Genomic DNA, 24,521 nt, shown 5'->3' with positions numbered 1-24,521 from the left:
TGTCTTTCTTCTAATTTTCCTGGTAATTTGACCAAAGTGAATTTGGTCTGTAAATTACAAGGATAATGACCCAGTCAGTTTCTGTCCTGAAGATTAGCTTTTGGGCTAATCAGTGGCCTTCAAAAAGGTATTTATTTTTCCCTTTTATTGTTCTGAACTTCCTGCAACCTGATCTCTTGCCTTTGTTTGAAACAAACTCTAGCACTGTTTTTGTTGTTGTAGTTTTGTGAGGGCAAAAGTGATGTTCACCAAAGCAAAATTTGAAATAACCACAGGTAAAACTTAGAAAGTAAGTGCTTGTAACCAGACTCTGTCCTAAGCACCTTAGCTTCTTTCCAATCCCCGCTGGAGTCAGCACAAGTCTTACCAGCACGTTTGTCTTGACAATGTGACACAGAAGGTTTAAGTATTTCATATATAGTCACACAGCCACTATGTGACTATTGTGCCTGGGTTTTAAATCTAGATCACCCATACTCCATCACTAAAGATATACCCAAAATTAAAATCTATGCTGAAACCAACATCAATTGGTAAATATTAATATTTTGATATAATTCCTTAATATTTAATCTATTATCAATATTTATATATCACTATACCAAATATACCTCTTTAAAACATTGGGGCTTGTACTATATACATGCTTTTAAAAACCTACTTTTACATGTATGCACATGAGTATCTGTGTGTGCCTGGTTATTGATTCTTACTGCAGGCCCCAAGCAGCCACTGCTTCTGCCTCCTCAGAGATGACATTGTCGGTTCTGGGGACCAAACTCACACTTGCCAGCAAGGCTTTCCCAACTGAACTGTCTCCCACCCTTAGAACCTACTTTTTTCACTGAACCTGTATGCTGTTAACTATCTTCTACAACTGGATTTTTAAAAAATTACTATATATTGGTGCTAGAGAGTTGGCTTAGAGTTTGAGAGCATTTGCTGTTTTTTCCCCAGGACCCCAGGGTTGGTTGCAAGCACCCACATTGCGGCCATCTGTAATTCCAGTTCCAGGGATCTGTGCCATCTTCTGGGCTCTATAGCCACCAGGAATGCAAGTAGGGCACATACATAGAGGGAGGCAAAACATTCATAAAAACAAAGTGTACTAACATTAAAACAGAAAAAAAACACCCAAAAGCACTATGCAATATTATATTGCACGAATGCATCAAAACCTATTTAACTCATCCTATACTGCAGGACAAAGCGGCTCATTCTAGTTTTTCCATTTTTGTGCCTATAAAAGTCTCAGAAGTCTTAGTTGAGGTCAGAAAGGCAGGGTCTCTGATGGAGGAGAGCTGGTTCCATTTCATCCCTGGTGGATAAGGCTACCATTGGCCTTGGGGTCTGCCCACTGCGCAGATACCCATCACATCCTTTCCAGACTGCCAAAGGCCAATACTACACCAATCCCATTTCATAGACAAAACAGAAGCCATACAATTCCCACTGAGCAGAAGAAATAAACCTATGAACATTAATGAACTTGCCCAAATACTATGTGTCCACCAGTTAGAATGCAGCTAGCTCAGCAAAACACCCAATAAATGAATGCATGAAGAACAGACCCAATGATTTATAGTCCACCAGTGCTAGAGTTTAAAAAACAATTCTTAACCAAGAGAATAGAATCGCTGGGTGGGAGGGGAATCTACTTTACCAGCTGGACTGGGTTAAACACCTTGGCTAAGGACCACCACCTCTAGAGAGGAAGGCTCACCTTAAGCCATGCTAATGAGTTAGGTGGACTAATTAGTCCTTTAATGAGATTTTCCCTTCCCAGAATCCTCACTTCTAGTGCAGAAAGCTTCCAGACCCAGACCCCAGCCAAGTAGGTTTATAAGTCTGATTTTCTGAATTGGTCAGATAAGGGTCTAACTTTTCCATTTCTTCTCTCTTTTCTAAGTCTGCTTTCCTTACCTCTTGAGCCTTTGCATTCTTCCTTACCCTTTCTCTAAAGCCTTCCTCGCCACCACGCCACACGGGGCCTCTGGCTCACCTGACTACCGGCTTAAGTGGCATGGCTTTTTCTCCTTTCCTTGATTTATTTATCCCTTCAGGCAGCTGCTGAGACTCAGAGCTTGTGTGCCCTGTACTTTTCCTTTACATACTAATAAAATCCCCCCTTGTGCTTACATTTGAGCTCATTCTTAAAATCTTTTCTTAATGAGACTAAGAACCCTAAAGGGGGACCCCAGTCTCCCCTATATTGCCAGCTGCAGTGCGTGGCAAGGGCAGGAGAAAAGCAATGCTATGCCTTTCTGTCCCATCAGGCTGGGACCGGGACACACGAAGGGATAGGCTCTGTCCCTGAATGAACAGAGTAGGTCACTTGCAAAACTGTGCTGATTGCACTGTCACAATGCAGGAGCCAGCCCACATGTCCCCTGAAACCATGAAGCAACCCCTCCAGGATATCAAGGTCTTCATACACCCTCTTTCCCCTGCCACGGTCCAGGTTCAAGGTCCTTCACGCAGATCTGCACTGGGACTGAGCGTCTCTACACTCTACTTCAAGGACAGTGCACACCACACCAGAAGGCCAGGTGGCTATGCAGCAGCAACTAGCTCATGGCATCTCTAGGCCTCAGGGCTCATGATTAGACTCATTAGGAGCCTGTTCCCCAGAGGTGAAATGCTACTGTTTCTGCCTACCTGTGTGCTCGCATTTGCTGCATGCCTGAGAAACTCCTAGGAGCTTCCCAACCCGGAATTTGTACCATGATCTACTCCAGAGAGATAATTAATTCAATGCCTCCTGGAGCCTAGGCAGGAAGTATCTTGAAGGACTATGGTCAGCTTTTCAGAGTGCTGCTTCTGAGCACCAGTATCAGTTTTACTGACAAGAAAGACAGCCAAAAGTCTGAACTTTTTACAAGTGCAAGCAGTGATCATCAAGACCCAGCAAGGGCACAGGAGCAAACAATGGGAGGAGGAGGAGTATGTATATGTGTGTGTATATGTATTTGTATGTGTGTATATGTGTATGTATGTGTGTATATGTATGTGTGTATGTATATGTGTATGTGTGTATATGCATATATATGTGTATGTATGTGTATATGTATGTGTATATATGTATATATGTATATGTATGTGCATGTGTATATGTATATGTGTGTATATGTATGTGTATGTGTGTATGTATATGCATGTGTGTATATGCATTTGTATGTGTGTGTATGTATATGTATGTGTATGTGTATATGTATATGCATGTGTGTATATGTGTATGTGTGTATGTATATGTGTATATGTATATGCATGTGTATATATGTGTATGTGTGTATGTGTGTGTACGAATACACATGTGTGTATATGTGTGTATGTGTGTATGTATATGCATGTGTGTATGCATGTGTGTATATATGTGTGTATATGTATATATGTGTGTGTATGTGTGTGTATGTATATGTGTGTATGTATGTGTATGTATATGCATGTGTGTATGCATGTGTGTATATATGTGTGTATATGTGTATATGTATATATGTGTATATGTATATGTGTGTGTTAGTACATTAGTTAATAATTAGCTTAATTAGCCATGGGATTCCCACGTGACTTCTTACCACTGAAGGAAGAAACTTTTCATCTTTCTCATGGAGTCGCCACCTCCTCTTTCCCAAAGGGATCACCACCCGCAGGACATCACCACCTCAAATTCTATAATCACCAATCTTTGACCATATAGAGAAAACTTTAGAGGGACCATGAGCGTGGCCTGGGCGGTCCCTGCCTCCCCTCCAGCTAGGGCATCGAGCCTTCTCTGCATCATGGTTGGGGATGTTTCTTTTCGCCACACACCTGTGATATTGTCATAACTGCGGAAATTCATTTCTATGTGGTCCCACTCCAACACCATGCAGTTCTCCATGCTGGGCTGCGCGATGGCCACGTACACGTCGTTCTTGGAGTTGAACGTGTCTACTGACACCGACTGGTACGGCAGGGTCTGATGGACCACAAAATCTGAGAGCGGGGGTGGAAAAACAAATATTAGTCCATAAAATCCCAGTGAGACTTCCCGCTGCCATTCTCTCTGCTTTGCATCAGCATGGGGACCTGAGGAGGGCCAGGCAACGCCACACAACCCTGTGGACGGTTTTGCTCTGTAGTCTCTGAAAGATGGGACTGTCAGATAAGTGCAGTTTTTGATACTGTTTCCTGGAGACACTCTCCCGAGTTACCAACAAGATCTCAACGGTCTAAGCGAACGTGGGAGACCTGACTTTCAGAAAGCCAGGGCGGAAAGAAGAGGGCAGGAAATTCGTGAAGCTGGCACACAAATTATTCTGTGACAGGGGATGCTGTGCTCTAGTAAGTTTGGAGAATGCTAAGCATCTAGCTCTCTCAGAGCAGCCCCTGCAGGAAGGAAGCTGTCTGAATATGGCTTGATGATATTCTTCTCAAACTCACTCAACACAAGGACACTGTGGTCGCCACAGTGATTTACACCCAGTTCCACAAACCCCTCCCAGGAAACAGCGCCCCTGCAGGCCATAGAGAGTACTACACTCCAAACAGGGCAAAAAAAAAAATAGCATTCTGCAGGGTCTTAGAGGTTTCTGAAGGGCCCTTGGGGAAGTTGAGGGAAACCTAAATGAGCTCCCTGGACACCAGTCTCGATGTTCCCTGCCTAGGGTCTGGGCATCACGACATAGCAGTGAGCAGGCACAGAACTGTGCAGGCACATGCACAACACAGTGGCATGGGGAGTGAGTGTCCCTCACCCACATAGAGCCCGAAGTGGCAACCAACTCTGTGAAAGTTTGGGTATGGCATAGAACTGCCAAGGCACAGGGGTGAGGGCATGCCCACAGTGCCAGCATCACCTGTATGTGGGGGAATTCGAAATCTAGAAAAGAAATAGTTTTTTTAAAAACTCTCTCTCTCTCTCTCTCTCTCTCTCTCTCTCTCTCTCTCTCTCACACACACACACACACACACACACACACACACACACACACACACGGCAGGATGTGTGAAGCATGCCTCTAATCCCAGTCCTCAGGAGGCCTAGGCAGGTAGGTGATTTCTGTGAGTCCAAGGCCAGCCTGGTCTATATAGCAAGCTCCAGGCCAGCTAGGGCTACACAGTGAGACCCTGTCTCAAATAAACAAACAAAACCTTACAACAAATGGTTATAAATCACAGACTAAGCAGTTCTTCTGGCCAGAAGTGTTCCAACACGTGTAGCCCCTTGGTTAGACACCCAGAAGGAGATCATGGGTTTTGCCCAGCGCTTTCATCTAATCCTTAACCTAATCTTAACCTAATCTTAATTAAAAGTTCAGGTCACCACCACCAACAAAGCCATCTCTGACCAGCCCCTACAACACTCGCTGGGCTCATTTCTGGACACTGATGTCTAAGTCGTAATCATACAACTCCAAACAACAGTGTCAGAGTCCCACTTGGGGACCCTGTCTTATCAAAGACGTCACAGGGGTCATGCATTGCCGGACCCACTCAATCAAAGAGGCAGGAAACGTGACAGCAGCTGTGCAAGGGTTGAGGGTGAAGAAGGGTGAGAAGGGATGGTAAAGCAGGTGGCAGGAAAACCAGGGCTCAGGGGACAAGGACTGGGTGAGGTACTGGGGGGGGGGCAGCACTGTGCCTGGAGGCAAGCAGCCTGAAGCTACTTCCTGCCCTAAAGACCCAGGACCCTTTCGGGTCTCAGTTCATCTGTCAGAAGATGAAGGAACGAGGCTCCCCCTCTCAGCTCCATGGTGGGTACAGATCATATCTTGCTGGGTGAATATGCCCACCTCAGGGTGCAGCAGCACACTCAGTATAAACAGATGCAGACAGAAGCTGTCCCACCTGTGCCTGTATCCTGAGTCTATGTGGGGTGGGAGGTGTCTAGCTTAATAACATTGTTGCTGAGTCGATTCTTCATGTTCTGAGTAACCTTGGTGAAACGACTCTCTCTCTCTCTCTTTCTCCCTTCCTATGCATGGGGGAGGGGAATGCAAACATCTGTAACACATCTGCATGCCTATGAGTACCACTTAGCCCAACACAAAAGGAAGTTGTATCCACCTTTCCAGTGAGAGGTACCCCTTCTTCATCTGGGGTACCCAATAAGTGCTTACTACACTGTTTTACTCAATGGGTAGGCTTAGCCTCAACACGGGTCTGTTGTAGAGACTGTGGGAGACAGACAAGGAGGCTGAATATAGGAAGCAGGAGATCCTGTGAGAAGAGGGAGGCAGGAGAGGAGTTCGTCATTGGGAGCTAAGAGGAGGACATTTCTGTAGTCCAAGAGGTAGAAGGGTGACAGAGGGGTAGTACAGGAATAGATGTTTCTAGAGAACAGGGTGCTTCCATCCCATATTCCAACAGAGAGCAGAGTCCAGGAGAGGCCAGCCTTGGAGGATGGGAAGGTGAGGCTTCCGTGTGACCGAAGGTGGAAGATGGAACCGTGGGAGCCTCCAGGGTATGATCAGACGAGCCAGCATTTCCAAAGGTGGTGTCAGGCATAGCTAGCCCCCAACCCATGCCAATCGTGGAGGATTTTACTCTGCAACACGTCTCACTTCTGCAGAGACAGCCATGAGCTCCTATCTATTAAGCTGCTTTCCGTTCATCATGAAGGCACAGGTTCTAAATGCCCCCTGCCATCTACCTGCTGGCTCCCATTTCTCTCCCAACTGTGTTCTCAAGTAAGTAAGTCTCTGCGGGATGTAAGTCTCTGCTACAGAATGTGTGCACTTTAAGGAGAACAAAAGGTTCCCACCTCCACTGAGGAACCCTGAGATACAAAGGATCCACCAGAATAGGGGCTGCAGAGAGGGGCCAGTTCAGAGGGCTTCCTGCTCATGCAGAGGACCCTAGTTCAATTCCAGCGCCCACGTCAGGTGCCTTACAACTGCCCGTAATTCCAGCCCCCAAGGGATACCACATCCTCTTGTGGTCTCCACAGGCACAAATATATGCACAAATCCATAGGTATATACACATTTAAAAAAGTAAAAAGAAATTATTTTTTTGTTAAAAAATAGTTCTCCCCCTGCCCCAAATTTACCTTGTCTACAAGAAATACAGGGTCGGGGATGAAGCAGAGACTAAGGGAATGGCCAACCAATAATTGGTCCAATTTGAGACCCACCCCACAGGCAAGCACCAATCTCTGACACTGTTAATGATACTCTGTTACAAAGCCAAAACATTGGGCAGAGCCCTGGGACTCTTATGGAAGAGTTGGGGGAAGGCTTGAGGGTTCCAAAGGGAATGGGAACTCTGCAGGAAGATTAACAGTCAACTAACCTGGGTCCTTGGGGGCTCTCGGAGACTGAGCCACCAACCAAGAGCACACGCGGGCTGGACCTAGGCCTCGCCACACATATGTAACAGACGTGCAGCTTGGTCTTCATGTGGGTCCGCCAAGAACTGGAGTGAGGCCTGACTCTAAAGCTGTTGCCTGTCTGTGGACTACCGTCCCCTAACTGGGCTGCCTTGCCTGGTCTCAGTGGGAGAGTGGGAGAGGAATGAGGGGATACCCAGCAAAGCCTCCACCTTCTCAGAGGAGGAAGGGAGTTGGGATGGAGGAGGGACTGGGAGAGGAGGGACTGGGAGTTAATGGCCATCTGGAAGTAAAGTAAATTAAAAAAAAAAAAAAGTTCTACCAGAACACAGATTTGTTGTACAAATCAAGCTTCCCTGGCCCTGTTAATTTATTTTCCCAAATTGAATTTATCACTTCACAATATTTCCCATACACTGACTGTCTGGCATGACACACACTGTTCATCACCAAAATGACTAATCCTTTACAGAAGCCCTAGTCCCATGCCGACCACCAAAGGGACAGTGACTGAGATGAGACGCGGGCATCTACACATTCTGGAGAGAGGCACCAGACAAATTTAAATACCCTGTCCTACCCCATATCTGAATTTGAACTGTTTATAAAAGCCAAAGGCACGGCCATTGTGTGGAAAGACCTCAGAGGACACGCCTACCGAAGTGGCATCAATTTACCAGCGTTAAAATATTAATGGCATGTGCCTCCATGAGCACTACCGCTCCCATTCACACCAGATCAAGTTCATGATGTCAGTGGGTCTCTTACAATCTCAGCCTTTCTCCCACTGGAATCCATGGATTTTTACATAGCTATTTATAGAACTTGTAGAAAATAAATTATACATGATGCCGAGCCCATGGGGAGAGAGAGTGCACATTAATGCATTATTTCTCTTTGCATTTTCATCAGCCCCGAAACAGGGACGGGAACAGGACAATTAGGATGCACAGCTCACTCCCTCTAAGGAGTTTAGCGAATTATCTACCTAACATGGGATCATCGATGGGTAACAGGAATCTCTGCCTGGTTAAAAATAGACTTGAAGGGGAGGGTGTGGAAGAATTGTGATTAATCTGAATTGCTGAGGCAGCGAGGTGAAGGCTGCCTGCTCATTACTCTCCTCTGTGTAGGAACAGCGTGGTAACAATGCCGTCCTCTCTTGGGCCAAACAGAGATCTGAGCTAAGAGAAAGACTCCACAGTAAGGAAGCCATAAGGTGACCCTGAGCGTGTGTGCTCTCTCTCTCTCTCTCTCTCTGTGTGTGTGTGTGTGTGTGTGTCTGTCTGTCTTTCTGTCTCTCTGTGTGTGTGTGTCTGTCTGTCTCTCTGTCTCTCTGTGTGTGTGTCTGTCTGTCTCTCTCTCTGTCTCTGTATGTGTGTGTGTTTGTGTCTGTCTGTCTCTGTCTCTGTCTGTGTGTGTGTGTGTGTGTCTATCTCTGTCTGTCTCTGTCTCTCTGTCTCTGTCTCTCTGTCTGTCTCCCTGAATCTCTCTCTCTCTCTCTCTCTCTCTCTCTCTCTAGGAATCTACTCTCCACCCTCCAAAGTCTTTGGTAAAGCACCAGAAGCCAGGGCTTGATATGAACAGAAGACAGGAGAGTCATACTTCATAATTTATTGAAGATATGTGGCAGGGACAGTATCTGGGGACAGGTCATCTTGTGTCATTTCACCCATGCACCCACCACACAGAAAAACACTGGAGCAGAGCTAGGGTATCCATGAGCCTTAAGGTAACAGAGACAGAGCAGTCAGCGAGGTCTCACCTGAAAGCCTCAGGTGGAGCAGGAACCTTCGCGGCAAAGACAAATAAACCCAGATGGCCCAAATGTTAACACTCACACTGCCCCATGGGTTCTGAGACTCAGGACCTGGCTGTCCTAGTGTCAAACTGTCTCTTTTCGGATGACAATTCTCAATCCCAGAATGCGATTAGAACCATCCAGAAGGCCCTGAGGTCAGAAATCCTGTTTTTTGGTTATAAATGATGCTCTGTTCCCAGAGTGTTCACTTTCTACAAACCCATGTCATCTTTTCAGAGAGACACTGTGACCAGGTCAAGGGGAATGATAGGAGATGCCAACCTCACTCTGGAGTTTAGAGAACTCTCCAGAAAGGAATTGAAGGCCGAGGCGCCTCAGATGCCTTCCTATGCATGTCAAATGGTCTTGAGTGACACCTTTCTGCACAAATGTCATTGACCATGACCTCTGATTTATTGGCCTGATAGCATGATAAATAACCTCTTAGTGGCCTGGTCCAGTAAAGGTACCTGCCAATTACACAGCTCAATAGCCGTCTCTTCTTCCTTGAAATTTCCAGTTTCCCATAAGAGAGCAGAACTTGAGTTTCTCTAGCTGCAAACACACCCGGGCACATGCACACAAACACCTGGAATTCATTCCTACTTGGTGGCTTTCAACTCATTTGTTTGGAAGGCAGTAGTATATTTTGGCCTAAATACAATACTTTGTTCCTTCGGATCTTTATGATTTTTGCGTTTCTTTAAATGTTTTTTTTTTTCTGAGTTCTCTTGACATGCCCTCGGGCTTTGTAGATAGCAACTCCTAACCTCACTGTTTATTTCCACAAACATCTAGAAAGCCGGCTACACACTGTGGATTGATCCACCCTCCTTGAAAAGCTGGCTTTAGAAGCAGCGGAAACCTGCTTGAACATTTCAAATGGAGGCACCCTTCCAGTCGCCCTCTACCTGCAGGGACCTGGAGGCAGTCGGTGTTCTAATTTTATTCTATAGCCTCAAAAATGTGGAAATGCAAAACCCAAGGTAGGCTCTGAAAAAACAAAGCCAAACCGCCTTCACTGTTTCCCCTCCATGTGACTGTTTCTCCCCCCCCACCCCCCAGCAAGCACTTTTCAAGTATATATTCTGCTTCACCACTGGCTATCATTTATCTTGGACTACTTGAAATGGCAAATAATTTGTAGATATAAAAATATGATATTAAACTTACTGTAAGTATCATCTTACTAGAGAAAAAAAAAAACTTGTGACAGTAAAAATATTCAGACCCCTCCTGCACTGGCTTTCAACAGAAGGCAGGCCAGGCTTGTTTGAAGAGGGTCCTCATGCCACATTCTCAAGTCTGCATTTTAATCTTTAAAGAAACAGACAGACAGGCAGTCTGGGAGAGCTAGCTTAGTCAGAAAAGCATTTTCTACACGTGAAGACAAATCATTTTCCCCAGTACGCATATTTAAAAAAACTGGTTGTGGTAAACTTCACACAAAAGCTCCGTGCTGGAGCAGCAGAGACAGGCAGAGCCCTGGGTCTCTGGCTATCCAGTCCGGGTGCGTCAGCAGGCCCCAGACCAACGAGAGGTGAGGTGCTGCCTCAGAAAGCAATCCTGAGGGATGACACCCAAGTTTGATCCCTAGCATCCACAGACCCACGCGTGCACACAGAAAAACACGTGCACACACTTGGACACACAAACATACAATCAGAGGGAAGAAAACAACACGGGAGAATTGGAATTTAGCAAAGAATCAAAATTAAATCAGGCTTGGTGAAAAAAAAAAAAAAAAAACCACTTGCGATGCCTTGCCCTTGGGAGGTGAAAACAAAATTGTCTCAACTTCAAAGCCAGGTCTTGCTCAGCATAACAAGAATCAGGCTAGCCTGAGCTACATAGCAATACCCTGTCTCAAAAGGGGGAAAAAGATAAAGAAAAAATTAAAATTAAAAAGTTGAAATTAGAGCCAGTACAGCTAACAAAATCCTACCCAACTGTTGAGAACATTTTACATGATTTATTTTGCCTGAGTATACGTGTGAGGTACTCGTGTGTACCTCAGAAAACAGCTGGTTGAGAGTCAGTTCTCTCCTTCAGTCACATAGGTCTCAGGCCACCATTACTCAATGAGCCACCTTGTCGGCCCTAATTAATTTCTTTTAAAATCTTTACACTTTCTCTAAAATGATTTTTATAGAAAATATCTACATTCACTTTCCTTCCTGCACATTCAACAGTCTACAAAGAAAACCAAGGGTTGTTCTGCACACCCACCTCTGAGGACGGAGGCTCTGCCTACCTGTGGTGGTGCACTCATAGTCAAAGCTGGTCACGTCGTTGAGTTTCTTCTCCTGGTATTCTGGTGGACCGATACACAGCACATCAGACACGGTGGAATTTGTCATCTTCAGCCATAGATACAGCCATTTGGCTTTGCAGTCACATTCAAATTTATTACCCCTTAAGTCTCTGAAATACAAAACACACATACACATGCACAGGGAAGCAGACATATCTGATAGGTTTTGGTAATTGTACTGGCTGGTTTTGTGTGTCAACTTGACACAAGCTGAAGTTACCACAGAGAAAGGATACTCCTGGAGGAAATGCCTCCATTTTCTCAATTAGTGATCAATGCAGAGAGGGTCCATTGTGGGTGGTGTCATCCCTGGGATGGTAGTCCTGGGTTCTATAAGAAAGCAGGCTGAGCAAGCCAGGGGAAGCAAGCCAGTAAGTAACATTCCTCCATGGCCTCTACATCAGCTCCTGCTTCCTGACCTGCTTGAGTTCCAGTCCTGACTTCCTTTGGTAATGGAAAACAACATGAAAGTTGAATAAACCCTTTTCTCCCCAACTTGCTTCTTGGTCATGATGTTTGTGCAGGAATAGAAACCCTGATTAAGACAGTAGTAATATGAAACACTGGAGTTATTCATAGCCTGATAGATCTAAAACAATCTAAATGTAAAATTTAAAAAAAATAGTTGTTTTTCATGGATATTATTGTCTTTATTGAATATTCCTTGATGTGGTGAGTTTAGTTGAATGGCATACAAAAGGTTCTCAAAACTGAGACTTCAGCCCTCTTAAAATTGTCTCAGAGCAATGTTTGAAGTGGGAAAGGATGAAAGGAAAAAAATCCCAGCATAGGTTCCCATAAATAAAAACAGGACATGATAGGAAGACAGTATTCACAAATACAACTGGAACATTCAAGGTCTTGTTAACCTGCATCCAGTTAGATGTACTGTGGTCACGATGTTTCCAGTGAAATTTGAGAAGGCAAAGCAGGTGGATAGACTACATAGGGACCAGCCAGCCAGTACGCCTAATTTACTATCAGACGCAGGGTACAGTATCTAATGGCTGAAATCAACACAAGACACCACACACACTCTTTCCCGGTATATACTACCTTGTGGTCAACAGTCGAGAGCAAAGGGATTTGAAAGACATAATTGACTAGGGCCTGTGGCAGCATACACAAATTTAAATTGCATTACTCACAGTTCAATCAGGGAATCCAGATCGCTGAACACGTCCCTTGGAAGTGCTTTAATGTGGTTGTTGGCCAAAGAACTAGAAAAACAAAGTCACATTTTAATGTGGTTACTACCTTCCTGCCAGTCATGCTGAAGTCCCTTTAAGTACATCTAATGATTCAAGGAGAGTTCTGAGCCTCCTCATCAAAACATGCCTCGATCCATAGCTTGATTATCACTGAGACACAAATTCCATTACACACAGACAACTGGATTCAAATGTAAGCTTTTTTTTTCTTTGAAAATAAGCACTTTATTAAGTAAGCTCTTTATGCACAGCTATTAAACTACAGTTGGCTTCTACAGTTGCTGGAATAAAAGCCAAGGTCCTAAGCCAGGTCTAACGGAGCAACATCCTTAATTCCAACCCTTGGGGCGGGGCAGAGGGAGGCGGATCTCTGTGAGCTTGAGGCCAGTCTGGTGTACATGGTGAGTTCTAGGCCAGCTCATCTTATCTTCAGAACTATGTTTTAATTGTTTGCTTCTGGGCTGTGTAACTTCTCAACACAAAAGCAGCACACATCCAGAGACTGCTGTCTGTCCAGGGTTTTATCCCATCCCTAGAACAGGGCACACCCATAGGAAGTTGTGGAACTTTTGCTAATAAAGAAGATGGATATACTATTTTTTAAAAAATGAATGAAGCATCAATATAAGACAAACAACAGAAGATGCACAATCCTCTTCATCCAAGAAGTCCTCTTGTGGTCCACCCAAGTGTGTGTGATCATCTGAACTTCTGAAACGGACTCAGCACTCTTTTACATGAAGACACTCTGCACTGACACACCAGGATAACACTAAAATCTCACTAAAGGGGGGAGAACTTAGCTTAGTGAAGAACTGACTGTGATCAATATCATCTTCTCATTTCCCTGCCTCTTCTTAGGGTTGCAGAGGTTTCTGAGATGCTAGCCCACACCCACCTCCAGCTAAACAGAGGTTGTGAAGAGCCTCAGCTCCTGTCTGTTTGGGATTCTGCAGTGCCCTGATGCCAGCCCACTGAGGATGGGTGGCCACCGATGCTGTGGGAAGGTACTGAGTGGAAGTGACGCATACCAAGTCTGTGGTTCCCCAGACACTGAAGTAATGTGGTCAAGAAATGTCTACCTTCCTCTAGAGTTTTCTTCTACCCATGAGTACAAATGGCAACATATATAACTGATAAACACGTATGAAGTTAGTCATTCACAGTCATAGCATGATCACAGCCCATCCCAGAATGACAGGCAACCCAGACTCCTGTCTACAGTCAGCTGCATCTAGTAGAAATCATTAGCCCATTTTTACTGCAAACATTCTTCCTTCAAATACTGACTGTGAATGGGGAGAATGGTAATTTCTAATTATTCCCCTTCCCACTCAGGTAACCATAAATGGATTAGAATACCATTCCATGGGCTATTTTACCTTGCTTTTACCTTGTAACAAAGTACTTATACACTTTTTGTTGTGTTGGGAAATAAGCTGATTATATAATCATATTGAACATACACTGGGGGGTAATTTTTGGAAAAAATTTAAAGGAGGTGTTTGTTTTGATATAGATAAAGCACAGAAAGACTTTAGCTAAATATCGGTTCATTGTTCAGTTGTCTTGTTTGTTTGTTTTTTAATGTGGCTACCTGGAAGCTGTTGCACTGTAATGGTAATAATGTAACAACATATAGAGACTGGTCAAAGAAATCAAACAAACAAATATATTTTGCAATTGTTCCAAGCTTGTAATTTAGATCTCATAAGCCAGCGCTACTGTCATGAGTTATCTACCCTATTCAGGCTAAGTGCTTAACATCTTCCTTTTAATTTTGTTTTGTCTACAAACCCATAGCACTTACTTCATTTCTCAAACTATTTAATAGCTTCCTGTCCCCTGGGTTCTATAAGAGTGCTGGAACACAAATGTCCTAGATTTTAGTTACAGATTGGCACCGTTCCCTCTGCTTTGGAATCCAACCTGTGTTTTAATATGAATGTGGGCATCTATCTAATGCTGGGAAAGTTCACAGAAGGCCAACATGGAATATCTCATCTAAGTGAGAAGATTCTGGGTAGTGACTTCCCTAAGCGAGTGATTGCTAGAGCTGAAGCTTCCTCTGCATGAGAAGTTTAAAGAGGAAGGTGACAGGTCCATCTATAAACAACCCACAAGTTCTGCCTGCAGCCTGTGATCGACAGCAATGGCCCTCCTTCCCTCCCAAGGTTTGTGACTCACACTAATCTGCCTCAGTTGCTCATCTCCAGACAATCACATCTGTCCTTCAGCAGTCTATCTGGACATTCAAATCACCAAGAAAATTTAGCAATCCAGAGAGAAAACCAAGACTTTTTAATGACTGGAAGGATGAGTTGATATTGTCATTGAAGAAAGGAGGAGGAGGAAGAGGAAGAAGAGGGGGAAGAGGAGGAGGAAGTGGAAGAGGAGGAGGAGAAAAACAATGATGATGAAGGTGATAATGGTGGTGGTGGTGATGGTGATACCAGCCAAACCCTGGGCCTCGACATTTACTGTGGAGAATATGGCTGCCGTCTTTGGAGCCAAACATCATAAACCCATTATGTACATCCTATCATCCACAGTCAGTAAAATAATGCTTATCTTGAGAATGAGGAAACTAAGTGTCAGAAAAGCTAAGTACTATCAATAAGTAATCACTGGGTTATGAACCCAGACCTGAAGTCTTAGTCCACAGGAACTAAGGACTCCAGCAAACAGGTTGACTCTGTACCTCCATAGAAAGAGAAGAAACCCAACAACACTGTCGCCAGGGACGCACATTCTCCTCCGTGCACTGTGCTGACAACTGTTTGGATCGCCATGGTCACTCCCTACCTCCTTACCCTCCAGTCTCCTGCTCAAGCAGGACTTTTGTCTGGAGGCCCCAGAACCCAGGCTCACTGGGCCCGCCTGCAGGTGCCTTCACCAGGCTCTTACAGCTTAAGAAGAGTCTTTGTTGTTGTTTTTGTTTGTTTTTCAAGACAGGATTTCTCTGTATATCCCTGGTTGTCCTAGAACTCACTCAGTAGACCAGAGTGACCTCAGAGATCCACCTACTTCTGCCTGAGTGATGGCATTAAAGGCGTGCACCACCACCCAACAAGAAGACTCTTTTTTAAAGGACTATGGCCCTACTCTATGGTCAGGGTCACACTCAAAGGTACCACAGCTTTGCCCAGCACCTACATTCAGTGCTCTCCAGTTTCCCCAACTCTTCTTTTTATTGTAGACAATGTGACTATGGATATATATATATATAAAACCCATCATCTTCCTCAGACAAAAATGATTATTCAAATTAAACCCACATCTTAGCTAATAAATGCCATCTACCATGACAATGATTGATTTTGCATTTTCACAAACACAGCCATTATTTTTTCCAATCTTATTAACTTTTCTAAGTGTGTGTGCTTGCTTCATTCTGATATGCCAATTGATTCAGATCAATCCCTCCCCTCCCCCCACCCCCACTTTGGTCTCTGGCACGCTATTGAGGAATTGAAGAGTTTAGCTGGAACTGCAGATTAATCCAACATAAAAGAAAAAACAACTTTGATCCTACAAGGAGGACACTCCAAGTCTCTATACCACTTTACCCTCTAGGTGATGTCTTTTGCTGAGTCTCTTAAGTCATAGTTTCCAAGTCTGCAGAATGGGAACTCACAAATTATCATAAAACATGGGAAGGCCTGCGGGTACCAGGCCTGGCAGCTGGCACCAAGTGGGTATAATAAGAATCATGCCTCTATCCCTCTTCCTGCATGAGCACACAGCACTGAAGTTTTTCCCACTTCACATGGAGTCATGTGGTCCCCATGGTGACATGGGATGATGGAGAGCAATGTGTATTTGGTCACCCCAACAAGTGCTGTCTGAGAGCACAGGAACCTCTCAGGCAGTCGGGAAATGAGACTCCTTTGAGAGATGTTGTAAATATGGAAACACCAAAGAAAAACAACTGTGTGTGTGCATGTGTGTATTCATGAACATGTGTGCACGTGTGAGTGTGTATGTGGTGTGTGTATATGTGGTGTGTGTGTGTGCGTGCGCGTGCACGCGCGCGTTTATATATATGTGTACACAGGTGACCTCAAGAGCCATCCACCTTTTTTGAGACCAAGCTCCTCCCTGGGACCTAGGCATCATTGCTCAGGCAAGGCTAGCTGTCCAAGAAGTCACAGGGATCCTCCTGTCTCCGCTACCCTAGCACAGGGATTGCAAGTATGTACCATGACGCCTGTCTCTTTGAATGGGTTTTACAAGTCAAGCCAGAAGCCTGTTTTTACAGCCAGCCGGTACGAGAGACTTCATAAGACTTACAGGTGAGTCAGGTCACGGAGCCCCCGGAAGGCATTTCTTGAAATGGTTTCTATTTTGTTCCCTTCAATGAACCTAAGGAGAGAAGCAATAATATGACTGAATTCCCTCTCCTTAACATCTCTGACAGAGGACGCAGTGTGCTCTGGCAATAAAGTCGGAAAGCACTTCTGAGGAATAGACACTCCAGAGTTAACAGCTAGCTACGCTAACCTCTGGGAGGAAGCGGGGGGGGGGGGGGGGGGGGGAAGGAAAGGGGGGAGCAAGAACACGTGCTCTCCCTCCATCCAGCCCAGTCTGGGTATCTCCAAATGCAGAGCAGGCAACACGGGCAATCACATCTTGGGTTTGAGCAGGGCGGAGAACAGACTGCACTGAGGCCGGGAATTCTCCCATCTCTGCCACACTGGAAAGCTTTCAGGCCGTCTCCTCGCTTCCATCTCCTCGCTTCCGCTTACACAGCCCTGCGCCTTGCTAGCCACACTTTTGTTAACACAGTAGTCCCTAGAGGAAAGCCCATTCTTTTACATCTCTCCATATTTTAGTTCTTGCTGAAGAAGAGTTCAGGAAGCACGGCTTCCAGAAACCTTGAGCTCATCCTATCCCACACAGCCTCGTATCTGGGCAAGTGGTAACAAGGTAGGGGTGTTCCCAAGCTCCGGACAAGGCTGAGGAGCAGAAAGGGCAGTATCCGGAGCTAGGCTGACTTGCTCTGGGCTGAAATGGCACAGGGCTTGCGCAGAGACTTTGTGGCAATGACACCGACTAAGCCATAAACTCTCCAGATATGACAGGGATACATTGTAACGGCTCTCCAGGGCCAAGGAGCTAAGTCAAATAGATGCTAGCCGGGTCTTTGAAGAGATGGTTCACAGGAAAGGCTTTGCTACATCTGGGCCACAACTGATGAGTTAGGTCTCATAGTGAGCATTCTCTGATGCCCGTTTTAAAAAACTCTGGTGTCTGTTTAGTACTAGACTTTAGCGTACCCTGATAAATTGCCTTTCTCCCCGATGGCCTGGGCAGCTTGTGAACTCCCCCCACCAGAGAAAATCCCAAGTACCCCACAGCTATTCGTGGGCTTTTGGGCGACCCTGGTGGCTTCAACCCTGCAGCTGTGACACTCTTTGTACATCAAACACATGTCAAAACACCGGATTATAAGAGGGTTCTCCGGAGAAAGAATTCCTGGGGAGACATCGTTCCCCGAGAGTTCATATCAGCAGAGAGCTTTTTCTACCTGGGATGTGACTAGAATTCCAACGTCTACCTGTGCACCTCAGATAAGACAGCAGGAACAAGGCTTTGCAAATCCTCTAAATGCTAAGCAAGGAAATCCCAAACTGATAGCAGGATTAACGTTATTACAGACTTACCAAGGCTAGGACAACTTAAGGGGGGAGAGAAAGGTTTGGATGTGAGAAAGGCTGAAGTAAGAACCACAGCTGAGCTCACTGCTCAAGGGGAAAGAGTTCCCTCTCCTGCTTTCCTTGTTGTGGTTTGGTTTGGTTTTTCATTTTTAGAAAAAAGGAAAAATCTAATTAGACCTTCAACACGACTCACAGGAGACAGAGCAAATGGAATATGGGACAGCTGGATAAAACTCAGGCTGTTTACCCCCAAATAGGGAAATTTTGTTTAAAAATACAGAACCCCCAGAACCGTCCAACTCTATTTCTGGCCCATCAGCAAATCCATGCCTAGTTATGGAGGTAAAAATATCCAACGCGATTTCCAACCGTGCTTGCTACATGACAAATTAAAGGTCAGCGGAGAATGAATGAGTGAGTGTCTCCCTTCCTGGGCTGTCTCCAGCCTCCTCCTGCCCTAGCATGCTGCGAAGTCAACTCACAGGTCAGGGCTGGCATGAGAATGGGGTTTGCTGCCCCCCCTATCCCCACCACAGGACACAACTCAGAAATCTCTCAGAGGTGACCAACTTTCAGCAGACGCCATACAACACTTACAGGTATTCAAGATGAAAGAGGCCAGCAAAGGCATCATCCCGGATCACCGTGAATGAGTTAGAATTCAGCAATCTGAAAACAAGACAGGTTTTAACAGAGATGTAGTGTCATGTGAAGAGGCCATTTCTCTTTTGCTAGGTGATGGTCCCTATGCAAATGAGGGTTATTCTCAGCTTAAGGACAACTGCCTAGGTCCCTACAGCACTCTCCACTGTGTTAGGGACATCAAGGAAGGGACTTTCTGCTGTCTCCAATACAACCTGTCTCACTCCTGGAGGATCTTAGGAACTGATGGCCATTATTTAAAAACAGTTTTCTGCTAGGCACAACGGGGCAGCCGATAAATACTTCATGATACCCAAAAACAAAAAACAAACAAACAAAAAAAAAACCCACATGGACTTACAGACCTACAACTGTATTCTAGAGATATTTGAGCCCCAAGAAGCTAAGAGACTTGACTAAAGTCACGCAGTGGGGACCTAAAAATCCTTTCTATCACACTGTACATTCTTATAAGAAATAATCATTTTTAAACAGGTAAGAGATCTATAGAAGATTATTGTATGTAGTTTTCAATTTGGGTAGCTAGGTAAATCCATTTGATAAATATTTACAAAGCAATCTATGTTTATTTGACCAAATAACATCTATGCTATATTTCTAGTCTAAAAGATTTGAGATTTAAGCTTATGTATGTATGTATGTATGTATGTATGTATTGCAAAGTTGTATGTCCATAGACATATCTGTGGGTACAAGTGTGCCACAACACATACTTAAGGTCAGAGGATAATTTGCTGGAGTTAGTTCATTCCTTTCACCATACAGGACCCAGGGATCAAACTCAGGTCATCAGGCAAGGCAGCTAGCACCTTTGCCTACTGAGCCATCTTGCTGGCATACGAACAGAGATTTTTTTTTTTTTTAGTGGTAAGTTTAATGTTATAGTAGGTATACAACATATTAAAAACAAAGCTAACAATGACAACATACTGTGACTAGGTAGAGATATCTATCTCTGAACTTTTCTTCAGTGCATTGCTTGCTGTAGGTATAGTCTCACCACATCCAAGAAATATGGTGAAGAGTCTGTGCTATATATTCACAACCGCCTGCTGGTCTTTGTTTTGTTTGTGTAGTGCTAAGGTTGGAGCCCAAGGCTTCTCATGGTAGGCAAGCACTCTACCACTGAGCTACATACCCTCCACACGCACACCTCAGCCTAGTGAATTACTTTCGAAAAGTGACTTTGGGACGACTATTTTCATTATCATACATCAAGTGACTTGGGTTTGGGGTCCCTCTACGGGCATTCACCATGGTGACCTGGACATGGTCCGCTCAGAGGAGCTGGGGCAAGCACAGCTTTGGGCTTTGGATTTAGATCCTGACTCTGTGAATCAAGGCAAGGTATTTACCTTTCCTGAGCATCAGTTTCTTCATCTGTCAGATGGGAAAACAAAAGTACCTTTTCGGAAGAGATGCCGTGCCAGCGAGATACACACACACACACACACACACACACACATCTGTGCTGCTTGCTGCATGCATGTGAGACAAAACTGGAAGTGCTGCTATCGAAGAGCAATGTCAGGATTCTTTTCAAGATAAGTTTCTTTCTGAGGTGAAACTCTGGGTATGGTCAATGCAGCCAACTCCCAATTGCCTGATCTGTGATTGGGATCTATCACAAGTCTCAGGGGAGAAGTTGGTGTAAGTCAGGGAAGGCCCTGGAGCAGGAGAATGGTTTAATGGTTTAGTGGTTTAATGTGGACACCACAGGATAAACTAAAGCTAAGAACCAGCCAGGGTGATTCGGAGGGCTGTTGATTATAGGAAGACCACACCAGCAAGACACACACCGCCCTTCAAGGCCCGTACTTCAGGGACCCCCATTTTGCAGAGAAGGCCCCATACTCACAGCAGCTGCAGGGAAGGCAGATGGGAAAACATTCGGTCCTTGATTTCCAGAAATGTTCCATTTACTAGGCTCCTACGGGCAAGAGAGGGACAGAGTGAGGCCCAGGGTTCTTTCAGGAAGTGCCAGGCCAAGTGGGCAGTTGGCATTTCCTCCACCTGAACTTCACACGCCTCCTCTCTGGGGTGAAGATTCGCGTGTTTGGCCACCGTCTTCCCAGGGAGCAAGATGGGAAGAGGAGTGCTGCTCCGCAGTAGACTTGAGCAATAGGAGATCTAGTCTGGCTAACAGAAACCTGTGCTGCGGGGTCTGGCTCCCTGCACAGACATTAGCTCAGTCAGTTTAAATCAATTCCCGATCTTCCTTAACCACAGGAGGCCTCCACTGAAGGTGGAGAATTGCTTCACCCAGGATTCCGTTTAAGCAGACTCGAAGTTAATGTGGGCCCACTAAACTCTGGGGTAGGATTATGCGTTCCCCTTGAAAGCACAAGTCTCTGAAAGACACTCGGAGCACTTCTGACTAAATGCGCTGTGAAAGCCTTGGGGGGAACTCAGAGATACCTGAACTTGCCCAGGAAGGGAGAGGTAAGACCATCTGCCCCGATAAATGGTCAACCCAGCTTGCTTCTTCCGCCTCAGGGTCTCCTACCCTTTCTGGCCACAGCAGGACTTCTAGACATTATTGGAGTTAACATGCAGAACGCTTCAGCTTTGATCACATCCAAAGGGTTTAACAAGAGAAATTCTAGAATCCTCCTTGTGATCTAATTTAGCAATAACAAGAGTCAAACAGGCCTGCTGTTCCCCACAACCAGACTCTTCCAACTTTTTACAGATGTAAACAGGACCCGGACCCTCTCCCTCCCCTGAACAATGATGCTGTTTTTTCCTTGAAGAAGCACAGGGCCGATGACACGCAGGAGAAGGCACAAGCAACATGATACCCAGGGTTCCCTCGCCCTCAGGATTCCCTCCTCTACATCTGCAGGGGTACCCCAGCACCTCAGCCTGGAATAAGAGACTATCCTAATAAGAGATGCCCAGCAATTAAGCACAATGCCCTCAGATACCTTCCATAACATATCACCACTACCAATGTGTGAGACCTAGTATAAAGTGCTTAGCAAGTGGACAGAGGAATCTCTCTGGTTAGTTCTGTCAGTGTTGGCAATACAACCCACCGTGGAGAAAGGTAGTAAATGAGAGGCCCTCTTGAACTCAAGGCAAGAAATTGGGAGGTGTCCCTCACTAGAGACTTGGCTAGACACCATATACGGTAAAGCACTTAGAAGCCCTCTGTGTTTCCCCCTCTTTAAGCCACGTGGAGCAACCCCTCTACTTCCAGAAGCTGTGTGCCTTTGCACAGGCTAGGCATTTCCTAGCCTGCAGTGTGGAGAGGTCAGGAGGGGGCCAACTTCCCAGCATAGCTGAGGCCCGCTGCGGTGAGGCCTCACCCATTCCTAATTAGCCATTCAATCTGGGCGCGTACAGCTGCTCTCTCGTCACACACCCACCCACTCAACAACACAACAGAACCACTCAAAACTTTAAGGCACCCCAAGGAACACCCCGAGGCCCGAAATACAGGCTGTGGACTCCGGTGCAGAGACCCTACCCCACGGTGGGCCCTGGGTCTGCAGTTGCATCAGCTCCCCCAGGTAGATCTGACGCAGGTGGCCTCGGGCCACAATGAGAAACTGTCACGCGGACCTGTCTGGATTCCCGTACTCTGGGGTCTAGAGTCCCCATATCCTCCACTCCACACAGACTCCACCCACGTTCTGTGCCCCCAACCCAAACGCAAAGAAAGGGACTGAGTAGCAGGGTCAGGTGGAGCTGCCCCAGCACCAGCCGCAACTCCCCAGTGGCGGCCGGCCGGCGCAGGGCGGGGCGGGGCGGAGATGGAGGGGTCCCACTCACAGGGAGCTGATGTCGCCAGGCACGATCCTAGGCACCCAAGAGGAGCCCACGCAGATGATGGACTCCTTGGTACAGCTGCAAGTGGCGGGGCAGCGCGCCAACCGCCTCACCTGCGCGCTCGGCGGGATGAGGCACGCGGCGCTCAGCAGCAGTAGCCCCAGCGCCCCGCCGCCTCTCCGGAGAGCCATGCCGGGTCCCCGGGTCCCCGCCCGAGCCCGGACTCCCGCAGCAGCAGCTACCCCGCGCCGCGCGCTCGGACCCAGCGCCGCAGCAGACGCGGGTGCCGCTTGCCGATCGGCCGCCAGCACTGCTGGCGAGAACGCGGGCGCCGCGGGTGTGGGAGGCCGAGCCGCAGCCGAGCAGCATGCTGGCCGCCACCCCCACTCGGCGCCCCCCCACCCGCGCCCGGGCTGCTGGGCGGCCGCCGCACCCGCCTCACCCGCGCTGGCCTTACATCAGCACCCGCGCCCGCCGCGGGCCGGACCAATGAATAATGCACGCGGGGGCCCGCCCCGCGGGGGAGGGGGAGGGAAAAGTTGGATGACCTTGGGGGAGGGGCCGGCCGTGGCTCAGACCCCCTGGGATGCCGACTGAGCCTAGCGGGAGCAGGGACCCCGCAATCATTCTGTGGGCTGCAAAGAATTTCAGAGAGTGGACTCCTTTCAACGGGGCCAAAACGTGAGCTTCCTTCCCCGCAAAAATAAATAAATAAATAAATAAACATTTTAAAAAGTAAAAACAGTAAAAACTGGAGCCTCTACACCCCCAGAAAAGTAGGATTGGGGAAGCACTCTCTGTCTTGACCTGGGAGAAAGGTCTCTGTCCCCGAGTGCCCCGAAGAGGACAGACCTTTGTGCAGACTTCATTTATCTTAGAGAGGACCTAAATGACTGTGGCAAAGGGGCCCGACTGGGCCACCTTGGCTGGCCGGACTGTGTTACTGTGGGGTTTGAGTCTCTACTGCACCTGAGCTCACCGAAGCCAGCCACTTTCTGTTGCCCAAGGAAAGAAGAATCGCAGCACTGCTACAGCAGGGTATCCCCTGCCGGGCTGCTGGGCCTTGCAAGAACGAGTCCTGTGAAAAGTTTCCTCTGGCTCAACGCGGTAACCTAGGCCCCACCCCCATGCCCTGATTAAATGACAGGGGACATAGATTGTTAGGAGAGGCAGAGTTTGCTGCTCTGAGCACTGGGCCTGTCATTTTCTAACCCTTAGCAGATGCTATCCATCTTCCAGAATTTAACTGATGAGAAAACTGAAGCCCAGGAGGCCTGGGGATCTGTGGAGTCTGGTGTAACAGCCAGCACCAAAGCGGAAGACTGACTGGAGCCTGAGGTGGGGATTTGTAACTGGCCCCAGGGAAACCCTTCTTTACTTCTGGAATCTGTCTTATGAAGCTTGAATGTTGTCATAGGATAGTGGTGGGGGGGGGGGATGCCAAAGCAGAACAAAGCATTGTAGATCCCGCACCCCACCCCTGCAACTGCTCTGAGCTCAGACCTGACCATCAGCCTACAAACCTGGGCAAACCACTCTGATGTTAACCTGCACCTGAGACAAGTACAACCAATGCAGATGTGGAGATTCATCGACACCGCCTCTTATTCCTGAATCGTTTTAGCACAATTCAGTGTGTGTGTGTGTGGGGGGGGGGATATCTGGCTTCCTACTGTGGGAAAGGAGAAAAACAGTCCCTCTGTGTAGCTGGGCAGATAGTCCAATAGAAGGACCTTCCCATGGTTTCGTGGATCTAAGAGACTGGCCAAAGGATAGAAAGTGGGCT

The 24,521-nt window shown here is 46.6% G+C and overlaps 1 protein-coding gene across 1 annotated transcript in view; it reads right to left on the bottom strand.

The window, feature by feature from the left end:
• Positions 1 to 23,081, bottom strand: part of Lgi2 (leucine rich repeat LGI family member 2) — a 31,532-nt gene extending 8,451 nt beyond the window's left edge. The window contains exons 1-7 of the mRNA XM_052199381.1: positions 22,739 to 23,081; positions 20,820 to 20,891; positions 18,896 to 18,967; positions 16,932 to 17,003; positions 12,576 to 12,647; positions 11,368 to 11,537; positions 3,811 to 3,975 (exon numbers count right to left, since the gene is read on the bottom strand). Of these exons, the coding sequence (XP_052055341.1) occupies positions 3,811 to 3,975; positions 11,368 to 11,537; positions 12,576 to 12,647; positions 16,932 to 17,003; positions 18,896 to 18,967; positions 20,820 to 20,891; positions 22,739 to 22,926 (811 nt within the window). The 5' untranslated portion in view covers positions 22,927 to 23,081. The remainder of the gene's footprint in view (positions 1 to 3,810; positions 3,976 to 11,367; positions 11,538 to 12,575; positions 12,648 to 16,931; positions 17,004 to 18,895; positions 18,968 to 20,819; positions 20,892 to 22,738) is intronic.
• Between the last annotated feature and the right edge of the window lie 1,440 nt (positions 23,082 to 24,521).

Source organism: Apodemus sylvaticus, chromosome 11, assembly GCF_947179515.1.
Source record: "Apodemus sylvaticus chromosome 11, mApoSyl1.1, whole genome shotgun sequence".
NCBI lineage: Eukaryota > Metazoa > Chordata > Mammalia > Rodentia > Muridae > Apodemus > Apodemus sylvaticus.
The sequence above is the reverse complement of the archived record's forward strand: the minus strand, read 5'-3'. Positions and strand labels throughout refer to the sequence as shown.